Consider the following 17171-nt stretch of genomic DNA (forward strand, 5'->3'; position numbering starts at 1 on the left):
CTAAGTAGTATAATATAAATTTAAAGCATTAATAAAGATGACTATTTTTCTGAATTTTATGAAGCTATTGAGAGTAAGCAGCACTCAGATGGTAACATAGATGGGTTTAGATTCCAGCAGGCAAGGTTTGGTTCCCAGCTCTGTCATTTACTGCTTATGATATTAAGCAAATTTCTGAAACTTTTCTGTTTTAGTTTTCTTGTCTATAAAAAGAGAATGATAATAGTTCCTTTCTCACAGGGTAGGAGAAGGGAATACAAGAATTCAGTAAAGCGGTGCTCAGTTTAATGTTCTGGTGCTTAGAAGTTGGTATACCTTTCAGCTCCTGCAGTGAATATAAAAGGTATAGTTCATACATAAGAACTTCACTTCCATGTTTATCATTTCAGGTGCTTTCAGTAAAAAAAGAACAGAAAACCCAATTCAGATGGAGTAGCTGATAAAGGAATTTTATGACTGGTGTATCAAGAGGTGATGGCCCCAGTCCCTTTCTTGAATTAATTCCTTGGCCCTGCTCACCTCCACAGCCAACATGGTGGCTGCATTTCTGGGCCTCATCCATGAACAACATTGTTCAGGGGAATGGTGAGAAGGTTTCTTCTACTCTGGTATTCAAGGCAAGAATCCTGAGATCACTTTTGACTGGAGAACTTGATCAGGGGTCAACTGTTGAACCAATGGGTGTGACCTAGAAAATAACACGTGCTGGTGACTTCGTCACCAGAGCCACATTTGGAGGAGGGTTGGGTCCTTTCACAGAGGAACATGGCCATGAGGTAGAGAGGCAGATATCTGTACAAAAGCAGGGTTCTGTTAAGAAGGAATAAGGGTCAAGTAGATGCCGACTCGCTGGTTAGGAATATTCAATAGCCATGATGGTCATCACCTACAGCACCTTTCATTTATTCGGTGGGTAGTGTTGAGATGTATGCAGCTCTGCGCTTGATGTTCAGAAAGGGAGCAGAGGCCAAAAAGCTGTGTTACAGGATCAAGAGAATGTGCTGTCTGTAGCGTGTATGCGTTATCTAATGGGCCATGGTGGCTCTGTGGCGAGTACTTTCTGCGTTTAATGTCATTCGCGTTTGACACAAGCCCTGGGCCAGATCCAGACGGTCTTCACTTGTGTCAGCAACGCTGTCATGTATTTACTCCAGTTGCCTCAGCAAAAACTTCGAAAACTAGCTCTCTCTCAGGCCTGATGTCTGTAGTGCTTGCTCACTGAAATGCTCCAGTCTGATTTGAATCTTCAGAAAAGGAATCAAATATCCTCAACCCAGGACTTTCTATCCATGAGACTATGTCAGTTTCCTGAACTGCTGTAACAAATTACAAATTTGGTGGTTTAAGGGCTTCCCTTGTGGCTCAGATGGTAAAGAATCTGCCTGCAATGCCAGAGACCTGGGTTCGATCCCTGGGTTGGGAAGATCCCCTGGAGAAGGGAAAGGCTACCCACTCCAGTATACTGGCCTGGAGAATTCCATGGACTGTATAGTCCATGGGGTTGCAAAGAGTCAGACACGACTGAGCGACTTTCAGTTTCACTTTTGGTGGCTTAAAACAGCATAAATTCATTACCACCCAGCTCTAGATGTCATAAGTTTAAAATGAGTTAGTAGCATTACAGTTCTTCTAAGGAGAATCCATTTCTTGCCTTTCCAACATTGAAAGGCTGCCTGTATTTTTGACTAGTGGCCCTCCAGCAGAGATACCAGTCCAGCCTCTGCTTCTGTCATCACAGGTCCATCTCTGACTCTTAACCCGCCTTCCTCCCTCTTATAAAGACCCTTGTGATTACATTGAGCCCACCCAGATAAGTCTTCCCATCTCAAGATCCTTAACATAATCACATCTACAAAGCATCTTTAACATGTCAGGCAACAAAGTCACAGGTTCTGAGAATTCAGAGCTGAACATCTTAACGGTGGGGTGGAGGGGCCTTATTCAGCCTACCTCAGGGAGGAAGAAAGCAGAGGTCAAAATACACTTGTTCTTTTCACTTGAAATTGATCTACCACCTGTTATGCCTCCAGAGCATTTGCAGCATACCGCAAGCTGACTTTTAATCACCTAGAATTTAAAAATAAGTCTGTGTAATTTAGAGGTGCATAATTATTTTTCTTTTCCCATTGTAAGTGTGAGCATTATAAATTGCTTTCTAAGTTAACTAAGTACAGTGCAGTTCTGTTGGCTCTGTCTCCACAATGTAATCAGAATACTTTTTCCTCCAAACTGACCCAGGTTTAGGAGCACACTCAAAGAAATGTCATACCAGCCTAGGCTTGGCAATATGTAAGATGTTGGGATTTGCTTTGCCAGTGGCCAATATCTGCTCTTTGATATTAAGCATGCACCTCATTGCTTGATGGCCAGTTGGACTGTGGTCTAAATTTAGGGATAAAAAGATTCTTTCCAGACCTCTGAAGCCTAAAACTTTAAACCTGTACCTTGAGAATAAATGACCTTTCTCTTATTATAGTTGGCACTGTAAAGCTTGTAATTTGACCATTTAGAAAAGAGTTATACTAAGGATGATGGGTGACTCCCTAGAGAATTTTCTTGCAAGTTTCACAGAATAATGGACTTGAGATTCTGAGGTTCAATAGCTGGTTATAAAGTGACAAGTGGAAGGAAATAAGCAACCTACCAATAAATACTGGGCTCCCAAACTAATATATTAAACCTAGGTCTAATTTGAAGACACTCTAATCCTTTCTTCTTATATGGAGTATCTGACTAGTCAAGAAATCAAATAGTGAAGTAGCTGTTTTTCTTTTAGACTATCTTTCAGTCATCAAATCTCCCTAAACAATACAGTGCCTTAGAAATATTTCCACTCTGAGTTAACCTGAGCAATCATTTAAAATGTGGCTTCTAGATTGTATACTTGATATAATTGCCTCAATATGACTATCCCTAATTACACTAATTACAACAGTGGAGTGTGAGTCAGATAGTTAATAATTTCATAAATGAAGCCATTTATAATCATCAAGGAAACCACGCGTATACATCTAGCTTCCCAAAGGCATTCTGTTTCATAGAAGCTGATTTTATTTCTCATCAGAAAAACAAGAGCTTGGTTCCATATCTTTCTTTCTTTTTACTTTTTGAAAAAAAAGCACTATAGCTTTTTTAAAATCCCATGAGCTGAACCATCCAGTGCACTTGGCAAGGCCTTCTTGGAACAGATAAATTGGTGGATAAAAAGCCTACGATTGCAGCCAAGACTGTGGAAGCAACTTCATCACATGGGTGGGGAGGTTCTAAGTGGAGCAGTTGGACGTCTGTGCACATGTGGGAGACGTAAGAGGGGCCCAAACAGGAAGGCAAATGGCAGATTGACCTCTTCACCTCACTTTGTGTTTTGCCTAGAGCCTCACCCCCTATAGGAGGTGTGTTTCTTTTCTCTCTCCCTCTCTCCCTTTTTTTTTTTTTTTTGTAGTTTCAACAATTTTATCTTCAATTGATTAACCATGTTATGTTAGTTTCAAGTGTACAGAAAAATAATTCAGTCATACCTACACAAGTAGCTACTCTTTTCAGACTCTTATCCCATGTAAGTTTTTACAGAATGTTGAGCAGAGTTTCCTGAGCTATACAGTAGGTGTTTGTTTATCTATTTTAAATATAGCAGTGTATATACTTGTCAATCCCAAACAGGCTATCCCTTCCCCAACCCTTCCCCTCTGGTAACCCTAGGCTCATTCTCTAAGTAGAGAAACAGACTTCCAGACTTAGAGATGTTTTTCCTATGAACACCAAAGTGTTCTCAGTCATGAAAGGGCAGCATTTCCAAAGATGAACTTAGAAAAACAGCAGAAGTGAAATCAGTATTGTATCTGTCTCTGCTTAAGAAAGAGATTCAAGTATTCTTGAGAATCATCTCCATTTGCTTTTCTGAAAATCCTTCCAAAATTGTCAGCACTCTCTCACTGATACCAGAACAACAACAACAAAAATAAGTATTTACTACATGACTACTTCTGTAAATTATCTTTTGAAAGGAAATGGCATTGCAAACCATCGGAATGTGTTTTCTCTCAGATCATCTCATATTTTCCTTGGAAGATAAATTCATGATAGAATTTTTTCCTCCTTGCTTCTTTAGTCTCCATGCAATATGGACCTACAGCTTCCCCTGTGGCTCAGAGGTAAAGAATCCACTGCCAAGCAGGCAAGACAGGTTCAATCCCTGGGTCAGGAAGATCCCCTGGAGAAAGGAGTGGCTCCCCATTCCATTATTCTTGCCTGGGAAATCCCATGGATAGAAGAGCCTGGTGGGCTACAGACTCTGGGGTCTCAAGAGTCAGACAGGACTTAGTGACTAAAAAGCAGCAGCAATATGGACTTATTCCAGAAATATAAAGAACTTCAGATAAAGGACTCATCATTAAGGGGAAAAGTAAGAAAGGAAGATCTGATCATTTCTCTTCTCTGATTTCTTTTGGGCATGCGTATTATAACGGAAGTTGTACCTTCTTATAAATGGTCTCGTTTCTGAATGTCCTGGGCAAATACAGTTTTACCCATTATTTTACACTTTATTTACATATTTAGTTTTCCCGGCTAGGCTGCTGTGGGTAGTAACTGTGTCTTGAAATAGTTTCATATAGAATACTTTATTCAGTATTGGTCATGTAACAGAAAATGCCATTCAATTGATAAGCTAACTTAGGGGGACATAACTGGAGGTAATTCACCTACTAAGATGAAGTGAAGTGAAGTGAAGTCGCTCAGTCGTGTCCGACTCTTTGCAACCCCATGAACTGTAGCCTACCAGGCTTCTCCGTCCATCGGATTTTCCAGGCAAGGGAACTGGAGTGGGTTGCCATTTCCTTGTCCTCTAAGATGAGGACAGGCAGAAATGGATGAGTGAGGTGTGTCCTGAGGTGTGGATATACGTGGCCTCCAGAGCAAACCCTTCTAGAGCAGACCACCCTGGTTTCAGGTGTTACTGAGAATAAAGTCTTTGCTGAAGGGTCAGCAACTGTCAGCGGCAGAAAATCAGTGCTTCCCTCTACAGCCTGCAGCCCTCCTTTCCTCTGTGCCTCACTGTACTGGCTGCAGAGCAGGCTGCAGATGGCCTGGCTACCTCGGTGTCAAAGATACCTGGCTCCTCCTTGCTCCCAAGGTGACTCATCTTCAACCCAAATGAAAGAGGGAAGCTTAGGGCCCTTCAGGCTGGTGGGGAGCCCTTTGGTAATGAGTGAATAATGGCCAGACCCCTTGCTGACTGCCAGGATTCAATTTTCAAAATAATGATTCTTTAATTTTCACTTTATTTCTCACGTGAGCTGTCTTACTCTCTTTATGCTCATTTAATTTACCTCTCATCCAGAAACAGAGAAAGCTTCCTAAGGCACAGTTTTCAAGGTTCTGGTCTCAACCACTTGATTAGAATCACAGTCTAATGGAACAGGGTTTATCTTAGCCAAAGGGAATGATTTGCCTTCCAGTAACAGCCATCCCCTAAGGTAGACCCTTTTATAGAGACAGTGATCCTCTAAATTTCAGCCTTGAGGCCCCTTTATGCCCTTAAAACTTACCAAGGATCCCAATATGCCTTAGTTTATGAGGATTGTATCTATTATATTACACAAGTGAAACTAAAATAGAATTTAAAACTGAGATTTTTTAAATATTTGTTAATTCATTGAAAAATAAGAAACCCACTTATGCTTAATGAAATAATTCAGAGAAAGACAAGCACAGTGTATTATCACTTATGTGTGAAATCTAAAAAATAAATGAATATAGCAAAACTGACACAAACTCACAGATTCAGAGAACAAAGTAGTGATTAGCATTGGGCACAGTGAGGAGAGAAAAGAGGGGAGGGGCAAGATTGGATACGGGAGGAAGAGATACAAACTATTACGAATGAAATAAACTGGCGGATTCGTGTTGATGTATGGCAAATCCAATACAATATTGTAAAGTAATTATCCTCCAGTTAAATATATTTATATTTAAAAAAAAGAAATAAACTGTGGTGATATAGTATACAGCACAGAGAATATAGCCACTATCTTATAACTTTAAATCAAATATAATCTATAAAAATACCAAATAAGTCTATTGGATACCTGAAACTACTATAATATTATAAATTAACTGTACTTAAATAAATACATAATAACAGAGTAAACCCGTTACATGTTACATAAAAAACTTCTATGAAAAACAACTAAATGTTTAATAATTCAAAAAAATGATTGGTGATATTTTGCATTTTTATAAATCTCTTATGTCTGACTTAGAAGATAGCTGGATTTGTTTTTATTCTTATGTCTGGTTAAAGAATTAGCCTCAAACAGATATATAGTTGGAAAGAGAAGGAGTACTATTAGTAGCCTTTTCAGATAATTGTGGATATTCTTTTGATACTATGTTAAGTCTCAGCAAGTAATAGTTCCTCAAAAGTTATTTGCTGTGTGGAATTTGAAATAATAGTAAAGACTTTCTTTTTATTTGGTTATATGACAATCCATTGGTCTATCTTGTTTGTTAAATGGATTCTTTTATCCGTGATGTTTTTGTAACACTACACATTGATCATTGGGAAATGACTGGTTCACTGAATTATACAGAGCTTTCAAATGCTGACACAGTTTATTATAAACTATTTCTTAAATTGCATTCATTAATATCAACAACTTAATCAAAAAAGTCTTTAAATGTTGGGAAGCTGTCAAATTCACAGTGGCAGATAAACATTTTCCAAAATTCTAGTTTTCTCGTGAAAGCTTGAATTTTAAACTTGGCAAGAAGTCCTAAGAGTTGTTTTCCTTGAAATGACAGGCTTGTTTCATTTTTAAGAAAATATCTGTCAGTTACTCAAGTGTGATTAACCATAGCTTGTCTGTTGTTCTCTTAATTAAGATGGCATTCCAAGAAAGGAGCAGCTAGTTTAGCTAGCAACAATCATGACAATCACACAGGTGTTTTTCCTTAGGAAAACCACTGGCCTTTGTACAACAGAAGCGCTTTAGAAATATGTATACTCAGGAATTTGTTGTTCAGTTCAGTCACTCAATCATGTCCAACTCTTTGCCACCCCATGGACTGCAGCACGCCAGGCCTCCCTGTCCATCACCAACTCCCGGAGTTTACTCAAACTCATGTCCATTGAGTCGGTGATGCCATCCAACCATCTCATCCTCTGTCGTCCCCTTCTCCTCCTGCCTTCAATCTTTCCCAGCATCAGGGTCTTTTCCAGTGAGTCAGTTCTTCACATCAGGTGGCCAAGGTATTAGAGTTTCAGCTTCAGCAGCAGTTGTTTGTTGTTAATAAAAGTAATCATCTTTCTATGCCACTCAGAGCATTCTGATGCAAGCAGTACTCGTCATGTTCTGGTAATGCAGCAGGAAAGCATAGCGTTTGGTGCTGCTGTCTTGATTTTGTGCTAAGGACCCAGCTGTTGTTTTTGTTTGTTTGTTTTCGCCCCACTAGTTTTACCTACTATTGCTTTTGCACCATTAGTGCAGCTAATCACACCATGAAAAAGACAAATAGCATCTTAGAACTATTATGAAAGTACAACAGGCCTTGCAAACTGCCTGAAGGGCCTTGGAGACCCCAGGGGTCTGTGAACCCAACTTTTATAGTTACTGGCACAGATAGCATAAGAGTTACCTTTTATTAAGCCCATGGTTTGTGCCAGAGGTGGTTATGAGCATTAATTATTTTAATCCCCAGGTATGCAGTTACATGAAGAACCTATCACATTCTAGAAAATGTGTTCTTTTTAACCTCTCTACCCTGGTTCATTTATGCTGCTCCATTGTTGGTTCATGGGAGCTAATTAAAGTCTGAGCAATTTTCAACTGCATTGCTGCCAGGGGTATAAAGCTCCATTTTCTCAGTCCCAGAGGTGTTCAGACCTTTAAAAATTCATGATTCAGCCTAGGTTTGCTTGGTGGGTGCTAGGTCTCCAGCGTATGTCAGGCTGCAAAGTACGCCGTGCTTCTCAGGGCTCTTAACAATGTTTCTCTCCCTGTCCCCAGTTCATTTTCATCTCACAGTTATACTTTCTCTCACTTTCTGAACCTTGGTCTCACAATCTGAAACCTTGTCCAACAAGGATGGTCTTAAATTCTGTGCCTTCTACTGAGTTACATCTGCCTATCAATACACAATGGAGAAGGCAATGGCACCCCACTCCAGTACTCTTGCCTGGAAAATCCCATGGATGGAGGAGCCTGGTAGGCTGCAATCCATAGGGTTGCTGAGAGTCAGACATGACTGAGCGACTTCACTTTCACTTTTCACTTTCATGCATTGGAGAAGGAAATGGCAACCCACTCCAGTGTTCTTGCCTTGAGAATCCCAGGGACGGGGGAGCCTGGTGGGCTGCCGTCGATGGGGTCGCACAGAGTCGGACACGACTGAAGCGACTTAGCAGCAGCAGCAGCAACAGCATCAATACACAATGATGAGGTGCTTTTTCTGTCAGGAGCTTGGGAGTCACAATTTTTAACTGAGCATTAGCTTGGTCACACATAGATAATTGTTTAGCCCATTGCCTCACATATACATTGAAGACTGACCTGGACAAAGAACCCATGGGGCATTTCTCATTCTGCCCTTTTAGGTTAAAGAGCTGTTTCCCAGAAATGTACTCACAGACATCGGGAACAGACTTGTGGTTGTCTAGGGTGAGGGGATAGGGGAGAAGGATTGGGAGTTTGGGATTAGCAGGTCCAAACCTATTATTACATACACATTGGATAACAAGGTCCCCTGTATAGCACAGGAAACTGTATTCAGTATTCTGTGATAAACCACAATGGAAATGAAAATTTTTAAAAAGACTGTGTGTATATAATATATATATATACATGCATACACATAACTGAATCACTTTGCTATACAGCATAAATTAACACAATATTGTAAATCAACTATACAAAAATAAAATCTTGCCCTTTCCAAAAAAAAAACTATATATATATATAGCTATTTCCATTCCCATTTGCCCTCTCATGAGGTATTATGCTGAAATGAACCATTCTCTAGGCTATAAATGTTGATTTGGATTGATAAGTCAGTGTGTGGCTAAGAGCTCACCCGAATCTTGAATTAATCCGAAAGACAGGTTAAGGGAATATTTACATGGTTTCACTGTGACTCTGTAGAATTCCCTGTTGAAAACAGGATGGTTCTTGAGCTGGTTAATACTTCTGGTTGCTTTTCATGTGTGGCAGGGACTGTGGTCATGTGTATTATCTCTGCAGAGAATTTGGTTGTAAGTATTGAGAACTGTAATTCTTTCAGTCCTAAGTCAGGCTTAAGAGGAAACCGTACGTACAGGCCCAGGTAAGCTTCTGTTGCACGCAAGAACACCTATGGTTTTGTCCTGCTTTTACTCATTAGTGTGACTATTAAGTAGGAGAAACAGAAACTTTCACATTTGACTGCTGAGGAAACGAGTTCCTGAGAGGAGACCAGGCTTAGACGGTAACTAACGTTTCTCCCCCAGAAAGTTCAGGTATTGTCTAACCTAACAAATGTTAGTCAGCAGTCCCTGCCTAGTGAGATCTCTTAGGAACATCTTTTAACTGTGCTCCTCTCTGCCTTGGGTATCCTTTTTTTTTTTTCTTTTTTTTTAAGATTTTTAGCTTGTGTCTCCTGTCTAAACCTAAAACTCCCCCAGGGGTGATGGACACAGAAGTAAGGTGAATTAATCCTTTACATCTAGAGCTCTTCTGGAGCTTTGGTAACAAAGTTCAGTTTTCATATGCTTATGATGAGCCGTTATTGTATGTAGAGAAGACACCTGCCATATTTAATGTCACGGAGGTAGAACATGTTGTAAGACAGGGCACAGGCTACTGAAAGCACCTATCTGAGCTTATTCCCAGTGCTTTCACTGAAGGACTGCGTAACCCTCATCAGCCCCTGGGCTCTGCCTTTCTCACCGCTCTGAATTAAGGGTCTTGGTGCCATCCATACCTTGCAGGAATGTGGCAGGCAGAGCTGGACTTGGACGCAGTAATAAGAGCAGCGTGTCTCACTGTGTTACAGCATCTTCGGGAAATGTGTATGACATGGAGGGGGGTGAGCAGTGCCTCCCAGACGTTCTGGCAGGATGCCCTATCACACTTCTCCTCCTGCTCAGATCTGCGTCTCCCTTTTGGTCATCTTCCCACACCGATGCCCATCGGCACTTCGCAGGGGCCATTCAGTTCAACCTGTGAAGGTCCCAGTGCTGGTTTGGTTCCCACCTGAGCCATCTTTCCTCTACTTGTGCAGCCAGTGGTGTTTCTGTGCAACCAGCATGAGCCCTGAGACGTTCTGCATTCACTCATTCTGGTTTCTCCCTTGATGCTTATGAAGCATCTGACACAGTGTCAGCTGACTCCTGCCAGAGATCCAGGACAGCACAGTCAGTTCAGGGTGATGCTCAGATGTCCGGTTGCAAAGTCTTTGGACCTAATAGAAGGCTCTCAGTCTACTTCGCTCTATCCCCTAATGTATTTTTATATTTGTGTTATCTCAAATATGTTTTAGAGTTCTTGAATCAGTGGTATGGCTTACTCAGTTGGTAACAAAGTTGTTTTCATATGCTTATGATGAGCCGTTATTGTATGTAGAGAAGACACCTGCCATATTTAGTGTCACAGAGGTAGAAAATTATGTAAGACAGGGCACAGGCTACTGAAAGCACCTATCTGAGCTTATTCCCAGTGCTTTCACTGAAGGACTGCATAACCCTCATCAGCCCCTGAACTCTGCCTTTATCACTGGTCTGAATTAAGAATCTTGGTGCCATCCATACCTTGCAGGAATGTGGCAGGCAGAGCTGGACTTGGATGCAGTTATAAGAGCAGCAGTTATAATATCTATATCTAATGAACTCTGGGAGATGGTGATGGACAGGAAGGCCTGGCGTGCTGCGATTCATGGGGTCGCAAAGAGTCGGACACGACTGAGCGACTGAACTGAACAACTGAACTGAATATATAGATATTATACTATCTATAATGGTAGATAGTATCCTTAGAATACTTTGAGGATAGTATTTATGGTAGAGAAATCCTAGCACTTAATGGTGCTTTACTCCCAAGAGGCAGTGCCCAATGTCTTCTTATGTTTTCGTCCGTCCAGAATCACTCTCCACTCTATCCTGTTGCACTTATACACAACCCCACCTTAGTGTGTATTGCATTGTATTACAAAATAAGGATAAAATGTAGCTTTTAAGTCAAATTGAAAAGTTTTGAGCACCCTGACGGCAAGAAGGCATCTTATTTTGTCTTCTATGTCCAGCATCATTCAAGCATCACAGAATGCCATTTAATACAAATAGAACATTTGGCCTTCTCAGTTCAAATTGAAGATATTCTTTTATTATAATATGGCTCATGCACCTGCCTTTTGGTATGCGTTCTACTTCTCTGTGTGCCATAATCCACCTTTAAGAATGTTTTTAACCCTACCCGGCTGATGTTGTACGTTATCACTGAGTGGAGTGACAGGTGCGCAGTGCTCCTGAGCTTCGACAGCCACAGTACTGGTGCTTCCCCTTGTCCTTCCAGCGACCCTGAAGGAGCTCATCTCACAGACCATGATCCGCTGGGCCCAGGAGGACCAGATCCAGGATGCAGAGCTGGTCCGGATGATGTTCAGCCTTCTGCGGCGGCAGTATGACAGCATCGGGGAGCTGCTGCAGGCGCTGCGCAAGACCTATACCATCAGCCAGGCCTCCGTGAGCGACACCATCAGCCTGCTAGCCGCCCTGGGCCAAATTCGCTGCCTGCTCAGCGTCAGGATGGGCAAGGAGGAGGAGCTACTCATGATCAACGGGCTGGGGTGGGTCATTCCCATCAAGGGCAAGCTTGCAGAGGAGGCAGTTCTGAAATCAAGTCACATGAAAACCTCTGGGTTCCCCATCCTGATTTCACTCCTTTTGGGATTATATGCTCATTAAAGCAGTCCCCTTCAATAACCTCAGAGACCAGACAGTGGGCTACTTGGGGTGAAGGGCCATGGCCAGAAGTAGGAAGGAATCTTGGAAAAAAGCATATATTTAGTTTGAATCTGATAAAAATAGTCCCAGGGAAGCAATGAAAAAATTCAAAGGAAGGGACAATGTGTTCAACCCAACAAGAGAGAAACTTTTTTGAGCACCTAAGATTTTAACTGGAAATCTTCTGAGGCTTCCCTTTGAATAATTATAGCCTTTTTCCTCCCTTTTCTTGGGAGTAGAGTCATTGGCATCAATTCTTCAAAATGTGTTTCCTCATGACAATAGCTTGTAGATCTTCCTTAGAAGCCACATCACTAGAAAGATTGGATTTTATTTATTTGCTTGTTTTTGTTTCCATAATTTAAATTTTTTAATTTTTAAACAATTTTAAAGGTTGCTTTCCTTTCACAGTTATTACAGAATGTTGGTTATATTCCTTGTGTTGTACGATATATGCTTGAGCCTATCTTGCACCCCACAGTTTGTACCTCCCATTCCCCTACCCCTATATTGCCCCATCGTCTCTTCCCCACTGACAACCACTAGTTTGCTGTCTAATCTGTGTCTACTTCTGTTTTGTTATATTCACTAGTTTCTTGTATTTCTTAGATTTCACTTATAAGTGCTATCATACAGTATGTGTCTTTATCTGTCTTATTTCACTTAGCAAAATGCCCTCCAAGTCCATTCACGTTGCTGCAAATGCAAAATTTCATCTTTTTATGGCTGAGTAGTAGTCCACTGTATATGAACACCACAAGAAAGATCGCATTTTAGATATCAAAAAGATTTCCTTTAATTAGGTAACATAGTTCTATACTGCAGATGAGAAACCTAAAGCCCCAAAAAATAAATTTACTGACTAACACAGGACTGGAAAAGGTCAGTTTTCATTCCAATCCCAAAGAAAGGCAATGCCAAAGAATGCATACCACACAATTGCACTCATCTCACACGCTAGTAAAGTAATGCTCAAAATTCTCCAAGCCAGGCTTCAGCAATATGTGAACCATGAACTTCCAGATGTTCAAGCTAGTTTTAGAAAAGGCAGAGGAACGAGAGATCAAATTGCCAACATCTGCTGGATCATCGAAAAAGCAAGAGAGTCCCACAAAAACATCTATTTCTGCTTTATTGACTATGCCAAAGCCTTTGACTGTGTGGATCACAATAAACTGTGGAAAATTCTGAAAGAGATGGGAATCCCAGACCACCTGACCTGCTTCTTGAGAAACTTCTTGAGTAACAGGTCAGGAAGCAACAGTTAGAACTGGACATGGAACAACAGACTGGTTCCAAATAGGAAAAGGAGTGCGTCAAGGCTGTATATTGTCACCCTGCTTATTTAACTTCTATGCAGAGTACATCATGAGAAACGCTGGACTGGAAGAAGCACAAGCTGGAATCAAGATTGCCAGGAGAAATATCAGTCACCTCAGATATGCAGATGACACCACCCTTATGGCAGAAAGTGAAGAAGAACTAAAGAGCCTCTTGATGAAAGTGAAAGAGGAGAGTGAAAAAGTTGGCTTAAAGCTCAACATTCAGAAAACGAAGATCATGGCATCTGGTCCCATCGCTTCTTGGCAGATAGATGGGGAAACAGTAGAAACAGTGTCAGACTTTATTTTTGGGGGGTCCAAAATCACTGCAGATGGTGATTGCAGACGTGAAACTAAAAGACACTTACTCCTTGGAAGGAAAGTTATGACCAACCTAGATAGCATATTGAAAAGCAGAGACATTACTTTGCCAGCAAAGGTCTGTCTAGTCAAGGCTATGATTTTCCCGGTAGTCATGTATGGATGTGAGAGTTGGACTGTGAAGAAGGCTGAGCGCCAAAGAATTGATGCTTTTGAACTTTGATGTTGGAGAAGACTCTTGAGAGTCCCTTGGACTGCAAGGAGATCCAACCAGTCCATTCTGAAGGAGATCAACCCTGGGATTTCTTTGGAAGGAATGCTGCTAAAGCTGAAACTCCAGTACTTTGGCCACCTTATGCGAAGGGTTGACTCATTGGAAAAGACTCTGATGCTGGGAGAGATTGGGGGCAGGAGGAGAAGGGGACAACCAAGGATGAGATGGCTGGATGGCATCACTGACTTGGACGTGAGTCTGAGTGAACTCCGGGAGATGGTGATGGACAGGGAGGCCTGACGTGCTACAATTCATGGGGTCGCAAAGAGTCAGACACGACTGAGCAACTGAACTGAACTGAACTGAACTGAACCCACAGTTTTACCTGAATAAAATCAAGCACTAGAACCATAGTCTTCCTGCTGCTGGAATTGTCATCCTACCACCCTCAAACCAGCAAAGTAAAGGAGCATCACTGAGACCCAGAACAGGGACACTGGCAGTTGAGGCAGGACGAGGGGATACATGCATTCCTTAAATTCATTTCCAAAGAGGAATCTTACAATAGAGGTGAAGAGACTTTTATGGAAAGAAGAAACAGCTGCAGAATTAGCCTTTCTCCCAGCCCTTGTGGTAGACATAGCTCCACTAAGACCTAGTGGTGTCTCCTTTTAACAGCTGCCACCCTCTGGAGAAAGGGATATGGGCTGAGAGTAACCACTTGCAAGGTATTACACAGCCAGGTCACAGGTTGCCTCTGTATTTTTACTTGCCTGCAGCTTTAATATGTGATTTATGTTGAATGACTTAAAAACGTAATTCTTTTTATGTTTCATTTTGATAATTTTATTGAGCGCTATTATCCCAAAATATTGTTGGCACCTAATACACAATTGCTTAAGAAAAGGGCACAACCCTACCCTACCACTTGGATAACTAAAGTACATAGAGACATAGATATAAGGACAAGAGAACAAAAAATAGAAGACCCTTAATACACAGAGGAAGAGAAATTCAGTGGTTTGGGCTATCTCAAAACTATCACAAGCAAAAAAAAAAAAAAAAACGAGGGGCAGCTACTTGATGTCATCAGAAGGAAATATTTAAAAGAAAAAAAGTAGAAATTTATGAGCATAGATATTCCTATCAGCTAAAAACATCCCTCCACATATATTCCACCAACCTAGTGCCTTCTGACCATCTTTCCAGCAGATGGCATGTACATTAGAAGTGAAAATTTTAGTCCCTCGATTGTGTCCAACTCTTTGTGACCCTATGGACTGTAGCCTGCCTGACTCCTCGGCTCCTCTGTCCATGGAATTTTCCAGCCAAAAATACTGGAGGGGGTAGCCATTCCCTTCTCTAGAGGATCTTCCCAACTCAGGGATCAAACTCATACATTAGTTCACCCTGAATGTGTATGCGTGTGCATTTGTGTATGCTCAACGCTGAATTGTTGTGGCATTGAAATAAACAAGGGCTGACTTCTCTCTTCAATCACCCTAGAGACATAATGAACAACAAGGTGTTTTACCAGCACCCCAACCTCATGAGAGTCCTCGGCATGCATGAGACAGTCATGGAGGTGATGGTGAACGTGCTGGGTGCAGAAAAGTCTCAGGTAATGCTCCAAGGAGAGTCTATCTTGAATTTGACCCCTGCACGTGGCTGGTGCCTACTGCCTACTGATTCTTCCCAGGGAGGGCACGGGGATGAGCACAAAGCCAAGAAGGAGCAAGGAGATGGGACGCAGCCAGTGTAAGAATTCTCACTCATTTCACTGGGCTGCTCAGTCTCCTTCGCATCCTCTTCTGCAGTCCTGCTCCTTCCGAGATGGAATTCTTCCGGGTTCCACTTAGGAGCCTGGTTTTGGTGCTGTGTCAGAAGGCAGTTCTAAAGGAGAACAGGATTTTAATAACGATCCTGGCACTGTTCCCACTGGAGTGTATGTGTTTCCTGTCTGAGCCAAACTCCTGACGATGTCGATTTCCTAGCCAGCCCTGCCATAAGGGGCCCGGGAGCTCCTGCTGCCGAGGGACAGGGAGTGCCAGTAGGGCCCACCTGGGCAGGCATTGCACCTTGTCCAGGTCCTTCTCAGAGTCAGAGAGGTTCTAAGGCAACAGATAGGGGATGTTTTTAAATATTGGAAATTCTAGAGTACCTGGTCCTAGGAAAGCACTGCCACCAATATTGACAGGTGAGCATTGTGAAGGAAGAACCCAGGACCCCCATTCACCTTGCTCCTCATTTGCTTCCCTCTGATCTCTCAGGAAAGTGGACTCTCCCCAGAAGACCTCTGAACAAACACCTGTGTGCCTCAGCAAGCAGACAGACTAACTTTTAGAATCTTACTTCCTAGAGCACGTTCCATGATTCTAAAAGTGGAAATCAAGGGCTTTCTTGGATGCTGAGCCAAGGTTAATACTGACACCATTTATTGAGCATGATTGATCAAACAGAAGATGTGGCCAGACCCTGGAGATGCTAATTACTTTGTTAAGCAGGGAAGCCAACCACTCTTGATGGTAATAGAAGTTGGCACTTTGGTGCTAAATTGTAAGAATCATGTTATGAATGCTCTAGGAGCCCATTAGGAGAGTGGTGATCATGGACAGAGGTAACTGGGGGAGGCTCACAGTCTGAAAGGGTGATGCTGTTGAGGCTTCTCCAGCAAGAGAGGCAAATCTTCACCCAGAAGACTCAGGTTTGATACAGGGCTAGGTCTTGTTTTCTGTGATCAGCCATCTCCCTTTCTGTCCCCTCCCTTCCTACTCAGAAACAGTGGTCTGATGTAGGGTTGAACAATTTCACATGACATCTGAGGATGACTAGAATTCTGGCTTGACATCTATTTTTTTTGAAAGAAAGATACTTCAGGAGCTATAATTAGCTCTCGATATTTTTAGAAGCCTCTTATTAGGTGTCTATTCTCTGTCGCTCCTATGAAAATGTCTTGGAAACAACCGAAAGCAAGGAGAAAATTCTTTTTCCCAACTGTTCACAGCTTGCAAGGCTCCCACCTAAGACTCTTTGAAGTCAGCCTTTTCAGAAAGGCTTCGTGATAGATTCTTCCCCGTGACACTTTCTACTTCTCCCTACAGATTGCCTTTCCAAAGATGGTTGCTAGCTGTTGCCGCTTCCTGTGCTATTTCTGTCGAATCAGCCGACAAAATCAGAAGGCCATGTTTGAGCATCTAAGTTACCTGTTGGAGAACAGCAGTGTTGGCCTAGGTAGGTCATGTTAGAACTTCTGCAGTTGGCTCGGGTTACCCTTCCCTTGCTGGCCACTTAGGCAGTAAAAGCAAAGAAGTCACATGTGTGCTATGGTATTTTTAAATAGAAG

At 41.9% G+C, this 17171-nt stretch overlaps 1 protein-coding gene across 1 annotated transcript in view; it reads left to right on the plus strand.

Moving 5' to 3' along the window:
• The window catches only part of RYR3 (ryanodine receptor 3), a 386865-nt gene that overhangs the window by 222318 nt on the left and 147376 nt on the right, over nucleotides 1-17171 (plus strand). Inside the window, exons 38-40 of the mRNA XM_068992826.1 lie at nucleotides 11541-11814; nucleotides 15335-15449; nucleotides 16930-17059. Coding sequence (XP_068848927.1) covers nucleotides 11541-11814; nucleotides 15335-15449; nucleotides 16930-17059 — 519 coding nt within the window. The remainder of the gene's footprint in view (nucleotides 1-11540; nucleotides 11815-15334; nucleotides 15450-16929; nucleotides 17060-17171) is intronic.

Source organism: Capricornis sumatraensis, chromosome 2, assembly GCF_032405125.1.
Source record: "Capricornis sumatraensis isolate serow.1 chromosome 2, serow.2, whole genome shotgun sequence".
In the NCBI taxonomy this organism is placed as follows: Eukaryota; Metazoa; Chordata; class Mammalia; order Artiodactyla; family Bovidae; genus Capricornis; species Capricornis sumatraensis.